We start from the raw sequence: 8246 nt of genomic DNA on the forward strand, positions 1-8246 counted from the left end.
GGGTGTGCCCAACGCCTGCGGTTTCCTGTGGGAGGAAGAGGCCCGCGGGTGCTCAGCTCGTGGCTTTGGAGGCCCTGAAGGGGAAGATTCCACCACCGCCCTCGGGTACCCTAATTCTCCCCCTTCTGTAGGGCCCTAGCATGGGGGACCCCCTGCCCAGAACATCTCCAGGGTACCCCAACCTGGCGCTAATTCCACTCTGGGAGTTTGATTCAGAGTCCTAGCTTCCTGTTCTCCACCTCCCCCGCCCAAATTCCATCTCTATAGCCCTTGGTTCCCAGACTCCTCCCAGGACTCATGTCCAGCCCCTTTGCCTCCTTGAAGAACTTAACGATCTCCAGTCCCTCATTTTCCCCTCAGTGACCCAGGCTTTCTAACTTACTTGGAGAACTGAGTTCAGACCTCCAGTCTCTGTCCTTCTCAAAGATGTAACTATTTTACCCACCCCCAGCAACCTTCATTTTGTACTCCCAACTTCTTAGCCTTGGGACCCAATGGACTCAAGCATTTGTCCCTTCTCCAAATCCCAGACATCTCATCTCCCATGTCCCAGTGTCTGGTATAACGTGCATGTACAACAGCGCTTTCTCTATGCCAGGCACTCCTCTAAGCACTGCTCCTTGAGGTATTTACTATTATTATTCCTGTTTTACCAATGAAGAAACTGGGGCATAGAGAGATTAATAACCTGCCCCAAATCACAGATAATGAGTAAAGCCTATGTCATAGTGATAACAGCTTCCGGGTTAGGGTTAGGAGTACCACCCAGTCACTGAACTGCCCCTCCCTCACCCCCTCAGGGAGCCCAGATAACCAACCACTCTCCCTCCCTCTCGCTGTGTCTCCCTCAGATACCCAGCCATCCCATCATCCAGTTCCTTTCCCTTGTGGGGACCAAGATTTCAGTCCTCCAGGTCTTAATTCCACATCAGGACCCCAGACACCTGGCTCCCTGTCCCTTGCTTTTCACCAAGCACCAACCCTCCATAGAGACCCAGGTACATAGTAGTAATCATGCCCCACACTTATTCAATAATCTAAGAAATAATAATGATAACAATAATAGTTATTAATAACATTAAGTCCCTGGTACTGCACTTCTGTTTAAAAGCCTCCAATGGTTTCCCACTACCCTTAGAATAAAATCCAAACTCCTCCTCTAGGCTTCAAGGGCTCTCTTTGAATTCCCTTCCTACCACTCCCTCTAGTTCCCTATATTCTGGCCACACTGGCCCTTCTGTCTGCTCCCCAAACAACTTGAGCTTGTTCTCCAATCCTGTGTCCTTCCTCTCCCTCCAGCATTCAAATGACTCCTGTCTTCAAGTCTCAGTCGCATCTCAGAATGAGGTTTCTCCTTAGAGAAACCTCACCGGATCACCCTTTTAAAGTTGCCTCCCATCATTAGCAGGGTCACTGTATTTCATTCCCTTCAAAGCCCTACCACTACCTGAAGTCTATCTTCTGTACTGATGTATTATTCTCTCTCGCTCAACTAGAAGGTAAACTCCGTAAGAACAGCAGGGCTCGCATCTGTTTTCTTCATTATTAACTCCTGGTTCATAATAGATGTTCAATAAATGTTTGATGAGGGAAAGAAAAAATGTGTTAGTGTACTGGTATTGCCTTGTTTGTCTAGAATAAGTATCAGAATTGTCATCATTGCCATTAGTATATTGTCAGTAGTATAAGTAGTAGTGTACCCACCTCTCGATTAGGAAACTGAGGTTCAGAGACTTGGAATAATTGGTGAAGGTCCCCCAGGCAGGAAACAGTAGCCCTGGGTTCTTAACTTCCACCTCCTGCCCACTTCCGGAGTTCCACACTTCCCTATTTCCCATCCCAATTCTCACCAGGGTGCCAACCCCACAAGTCCTCAGCCCACTCCCCGCGGCAGGAATCTGATCTCCCAGCCCAGACATCCCCCTGAGGATCCAGTCCTAAGCCCCAAAGCAGCTGTCGGTTCCCGGGACAGGTCCGGGAGCAGAGGCCTGAGAATCAGATCCTCCCACCCGTGATGCTTGCTCCACCTGAGGGCCCAGCTCTGTTTCCTTCCCTCCAAGGACGTGTCATCTCCACCGCAGGAGGGGGAGCCCCAAAAGATGCCTGTCGGGGCAGTGGGTGGGGGCCCAGAAAAGGAGGAACGGAGGAACGCGAGTGCCTGGTCCCTCCCTCTGGCTGTCGACCTCAGCTGGGCGCGGTGAGGGTGGGTATAAAAGGGTCAGTATATATTGAAAGGGCCAGAGAAAGAGAAAGCAGGAGAATGAGGAGAGAGGGAGCAGGATCGAGGTACAGACCGTGAGGACAGGAGAGAGAGACAAGAGGCAGAAGGCGAGAAAAAGAAAGAGGGGGGAAGAGAGGGTTCCGGAATTGGAGGGAAGAAAGAGAGAGAGAGCCAGAGAGACGGAGGGAGGGAGAAAGGCGGTGAGAGGCGGGGGCCTCGAGAGGGTGGAAGGAGGGAAGAGAAGGGCGGGGCACGGAGGCCCGATTGAGGGACCGGACTCAAATCTGACGACTTCTGCCGCTCTCGGTAAGTTTTCAATCCGTTATTCAGCCTGTGATTTCTTTCTTTACTTGGGTATGCAGCAGTTTGGAAAGGAGACCCCCACTCTCACCTCCCTGCCAGCTTGGAAGAACCTTGGAAATCCTTGTAATTTAAGAAGTGAACTCTTGGCACTTGGGGTGGAGACTTGGAAAGGGGTGGGGCCCGACCGATTTTAGGGTTCCCAGCAGAACCCCCCCACCCACCCAAAAACTTCCTGTAGTTTTACTCTATGCTGTCCACTCCCCCCGGAAGACCCTGAGGTCAGGGCTTCTCGTGAGAACAACCGAAGTCTGGAGACAATCCAGCCACCACCCGCCACCACCCCACCGCAGCCCTTTCTGGACACTGAAGGGTCATGAGGGCTGGCTCCTTCTTCTCAGGCCCTCTCCCACCCCCAACATGGATCTTGTCCATTTTCCCTACAAGGTGTCCAGTGGACACTGGTCTGGCAGCAGGGCAGGGTGGGGTGGGGACCTCGTGGGCATAGACAGGGGCTGGGGTTTCCCTGGTGCTTGGAGGCATGCGGGGCGGGGGGGTGGGGGGGCGGTGAGATGAGTCACCGACCGGATGACTCACCGGGTCCCCCTTCCTCCCTCCACCCCAAGAGAGGAGTGGGGTGAGTCAAGATTGTCCATCTCTGGGGGCAGCCCTCAGCTTCTGATCTATCTGAATAGGCAACGATAGGAATTTTTCACATCCTTGCCCATATGTCCCCAGGGACAGGGCTCTGCAGAGATGGGAGCCAAATTGCTAGTCCTACTCATTCCTGGACCCAAGTCTATCACTGGCCCCCTCCAGGCCCTGGGAAATTCATGAGTCCCTGCCCTCAGCTGCCTCCTCCTTCACAACCAGGCATCTAGCTCCCAGCCTCCTCCTCCCTCAGACCAGAAGTTTGGGGCTCCTAGCCCCCTTTTCCATTAGACCTGGGAGTCTGGACTCAGCCCCTTTCCTCACCAGGATTCAGGCATCTTACCTGCCCCTGTGCCAACAACCTCTTGAAGTGACCGTTCCTGCCCCAGGCTTCCAACACAGCCATGTCTCTCCTCCTGCTGGTGGTCTCTGCCCTCCACATCCTCATTCTCATCCTGCTTTTCGTGGCCACTTTGGACAAGGTAAGCCAACGTGGAGGACGGGGGCCCGCCTGTCCCTCTGGCCCCGCTCCCTCGCCCTAGCACTCCCTCGTGAGCTCTGCCTTCACCCTACCCTTTCCCGGGAAGCCCCCACCCCACACTTTGCTATTAAATCCATGCTTTCCCATGGCACCTTGCCCTTTTCCCAACCCTGCCTAGTCTCCCTGACTTTGCCCTTGTTCCTCTACCCATCCCAGTCCTGGTGGACTCTCCCCGGCAAGGAGTCCCTGAATCTCTGGTACGACTGCACATGGAATAGTGACAACAAAACGTGGGCCTGCAGTAACGTCAGTGAGAACGGTGAGGCGTGAGGGGCGCTGGAGATGGGTCTGCAGAAGGGAGGGATAACCCCAAGTCTCCTCCTGGGACCAAGGATTGGGAACCCCCCAAGGTTTGAGTGGGCAGGTTATGGGTCCCCATGCTGAGTGACTGAAGCTGACGTATGATGGCCCACCTTTCTGGATGGGACGCGGAAGTATGCTCATGTTCTAGAGTGAAGTGAAGTGAAAGTCGCTCAGTCGTGTCCGACTCTTTGCAACCCCATGGACTATATAGTCCATGGAATTCTCCAGGCCATAATACTGGAGTGGGTAGCCTTTCCCTTTTCCAAGGGATCTTCCCAACCCAGGGATTGAACCCAGGTCTCCTGCCCTGCAGGAAGATTATTTACCTGCTGAGGTTAAAAACCCCACTCCTGATGATTTAGCAGTGGAGGCCACAACGCTATAGGTTTAAGGAATTGGGGGAAAGCTTTCAAGATTCTGAGAAGACAAGAACATGTTCCCAAAGTCCTAAAGAGGCAGGACAGGTGTTCTGAATGGATGGCTGGGACCACACTATCCAAGTTCCAATGGGGTGGACCACATTGAGGTTCTAAAGAGGTGAGACTGAATCCTTGCAAGGTTCAAAAGAAGTGGGGTCAGATGCATCTGAGTTCTAAAGGGGCAGAGCTGCATCCGCTTAAATTTCTAAGTCAAAGAAGGTGAAAGATTAAATGCTTTTTCCCTAAGAGCAAAGGAAGAATTTCTGCTCTCACAATTCGATACCACATCATACTGGAGGTAGCCAATGCAACAAGGCAAGAAAAAGAAATAAAAGGCATAAAAGATGGGAAAAGAAGAAGTAAAACTGTCTCGATTCCCAGTGAGCATGTTTATATAGAAAATCCTAAAGAATCTGCAAATGGCTTCTAGAATTCCTCAGGGAATTTAGGAAAGTTATAGGGATCAAAGTTGATATAAGTGATAACTACTGAGTATCTGAGGTTGAATGACTCTAAATGGAAGAACGGTTGGTGGGAGCAATGATGAGCAAGCAGGTGGAGCTGAACTCTGGACCTGCTGTAACTTCCACCCCTGTCTCCTTATTGCAGGCTGGCTGAAGGCAGTACAAGTCCTCATGGTGCTTTCCCTCATCCTCTGCTGTCTGTCCTTCATCCTGTTCATGTTCCAGCTCTACACCATGCGGCGAGGAGGGCTATTCTATGCCACTGGCTTCTGCCAGCTTTGCACCAGTGAGCACGGTTTCCCAGGGAACTGAAAGGAAGGGAGGAGGCCTGTGAGGATGGGGGGAGGGCGGGGGGAAGAATGGACACCTAATGAAAGAAAACAATTCTCCACAACACAAAGACTACCTGAGGTTCTGCCTTTGGCTACCTCTCTGCCCCAGGGACTTAAGGAACTTGTAGTTTTCAGTGTCTCAGTGATGGTTTGTGGTGTGGGTCTCTGAGTCATGGGGCAACTGGCACTTAGAGCTTCAAGGAGCCAGGGATGGGGAAAGGGCTGTGGATGAATAATCTAGATCCCAGGAACAGAAGGAGGCCGGTAGGGATAGGTAGCTAATTAATAACACCAGGCTGCTGCTGCTGCTGGTAAGTCGCTTCAGTCATGTCTGACTCTGTGCGACCCCACAGATGGCAGCCCAGGCTCCCCCATCCCTGGGATTCTCCAGGCAAGAAAACTGGAGTGGGTTGCCATTTCCTTCTCTAATTCGTGAAAGTGAAGTCGCTCAGTCGTGTCCGACTCTTAGCAACCCCATGGACTTCAGCCTACCAGGCTCCTCCATCCATGGGATTTTCCAGGCAAGAGTACCAGAGTGGGGTGCCATTGCCTTCTCCAAATAACACCAGGAGAGAACTCTAAATCATAATAGCAGTGGTCTTATAATGTCAACCAGTTGCTATTTCTTGTGGACCGACCTTGTATCAGACACTTAAGGGATTTTTATGTACTTTTCATTTTTTTTTACTTCAGGTGCAAAGAGCAAAGTTAATCATAGTTATCAGTTTGGGGGAGCATTACGTTTCTAGGTTCCCTCTTGTTCTATTAATTTACTACCTGTGTGCTTGGCTTGTATAAAGTCACTCAAAAATATTCCTTGAATGGATGGATGGATAAGTTGGTATTATCGTCCCATGTAATGGATGAGTAACGGAGGCCCAAAAAGATCAACTAAATTGCCCAAATCCAGTCTGCAGCAGCCCCCAAGGCGCGGCTCTAGAGTGAACTACAACTCCCAGTAGGCAGTGGTGCTGCGCACTCGCCCTCAGGCGGTTTCTTTGCCCCATGGGTTGTTGGGAAATGCAGTCCTGTTTTGCGGGTCCAGCGTGACGTGTGGTTCCCGTCTCCCCGCAGGCGTGGCGGTGTTTACCGGGGCGCTGATCTACGCCATTCATGCCGAAGAGATTCTGGCGGACCGCCCGTCGGGGGGCAGCTTTGGTTACTGCTTCGCCCTGGCCTGGGTGGCCTTCCCCCTCGCCCTGGCCAGCGGCATCATCTACATCCACTTGCGGAAGCGGGAGTGAGGGCTGCGCCTCCCCTTGGTTCCCCAGCCGACTCCCGGCCCCTCCATCTCACCCGCAAGCCCCCACCCTTCCTCCTTTTCTATTTTAAACAGAAAATAAAACTGTTTAGCCGCCGGGTCTGCCTTTGACTCCTTCCTTCCTTCCTCCTCCCGGGACCCTGGCTACTCACGCCTGATCATTCCTGAATTGGGACAGCCCCCATCACCAGCAGTTCAGCCTTCAGAACGTCGAACTCATCCCATCCCCTTCTAATCTGGGACACAGGAGCCCGCGGTCCTGACGGCCCTTCCCCTTCCACAGACTGAAGGACCCCAGCCCTCCTGGTGCAAGACTCAGGATTCTTCCCAGCCTAGATATTCAGGTACTTCTAGGTAAGAACCAGCCGTCCCTCCTTGGCCAAGGGGTCTCTCTCTCTCAACCAAGCAGGATGTGTGTCTTGTTCTAGGTTACTGAGACCTGAGACCCTTTACTGCAGTGCAGTAATGCCTGCACCTGGCCAATCGGTCTCCTCCAGTTACAAAATGTAAAGAAACTATGAAAGACTAAAAATAACTGTGTGCATGCGCATTAGGGGCAAATTCTGGACAATAAGATACAAACAGACCAAAAAGCCCAACTGCCACTTCCTAAGAGCCAGGAGCAAAAGCAGGGCACTACACACGTACACCAGCAAGGGGATGGGCAAACCACCTAAGGACCCCTCCACCCCACCCCTGGACACACCCTTACCCTCACCCCACAGAAGGGACCAGCTCGTTCTCCCTCCCTCCCCGCTATAGCAGGCCTGAACTCCTTGTCTGGCCTCTTTATCAATTTCAACTGATTAAGAAGGCCAAGAACCTTCATTGCTAACAGTGGTCTTTTTTTCCTCCCTGACACTTCCTCTGGGAAGATACTTTTCCATTTCCCTCTTGAAACCCAGCCCCTCTTCTTCACCCATCCTCTGCAAACGGTGCCTCTAGTCCACACGACACCTTAGTAAAAACTAGATGAGATGCCTCCCCCCTCCCCTTCTCCAGGCTCAACCTCACATCAGGACACTTGTGAGAAGGGGAGAGGTCGGGTTTTAGACCAACCCACCCCTAGGCCGTGTGTCTTTGTGCAGTGAACAATCTGCTCTATCTCGGGTGTTCAGAAGACCCAGTGTTTTAGGAAGTCGGGTCCTCCGTAAGATCCTCTTCTGTGACGCAGCCCAGAATTCAGCAATTACAAGCCCAGCCTCTCTCCAGAACTACAGCTTTCTTTGCCAGTGTGTGCATGCTCGTAGCTCAGTCGTGTACATTATAACTCTGTGACCCCATGGACTGTAACCTGCCAGGCTCCTCTGTCCATGGAATTCTCCAGGCAAGAATACTGGAGTGGGTAGCCATTCCCTTCTCCAGGAGATCTTCCCGACCCAGGGATCAAACCCAGGCCTCCTGCATTGCAGGCAGATTCTTTATGGTCTGGGTCACCAGGGAAGCTGGAAAAGTGAAAGTCATTCAGGCGTGTCTGACTCTTTGCGACCCCCATTGTACAGTCCATGAAATTATCCAGGCTAGAATACTGGAGTGGGTAGCCTTTCCCTTCTCCAGGGCAGCTTCCCAACCCAGGGATCAAACCTAGGTCTTCTGCACTGCAGGTGGATTCTTTACCAGCTGAGTCACAAAGGAAGCCCTAGGGAAGCTGGGGACCCACCCAAATGCATTCCCCCAAGACCCAGAGTCTCTTCTTTCCAGGATTCCGAAACCTTCCTTCTTTTCAACCCCTGCAGCTCTCTGACTCATCCAGA

The 8246-nt window shown here is 52.2% G+C and overlaps 1 protein-coding gene across 1 annotated transcript; it reads left to right on the forward strand.

Annotated features, from left to right (window-relative positions):
- The first annotated feature begins 2241 nt into the window (after positions 1 to 2241).
- Positions 2242 to 6591, forward strand: EMP3 (epithelial membrane protein 3 (MAM blood group)). Its single transcript, XM_019979421.2, has 5 exons — positions 2242 to 2527; positions 3500 to 3654; positions 3870 to 3972; positions 5045 to 5185; positions 6306 to 6591. Exons 2-5 carry the CDS (start codon positions 3577 to 3579, stop codon positions 6473 to 6475), a joined length of 492 nt encoding a protein of 163 aa, XP_019834980.1. The 5' UTR covers positions 2242 to 2527; positions 3500 to 3576; the 3' UTR covers positions 6476 to 6591.
- Positions 6592 to 8246: the final 1655 nt, after the last annotated feature.

This window comes from Bos indicus, chromosome 18 (genome assembly GCF_029378745.1).
Source record: "Bos indicus isolate NIAB-ARS_2022 breed Sahiwal x Tharparkar chromosome 18, NIAB-ARS_B.indTharparkar_mat_pri_1.0, whole genome shotgun sequence".
In the NCBI taxonomy this organism is placed as follows: Eukaryota; Metazoa; Chordata; class Mammalia; order Artiodactyla; family Bovidae; genus Bos; species Bos indicus.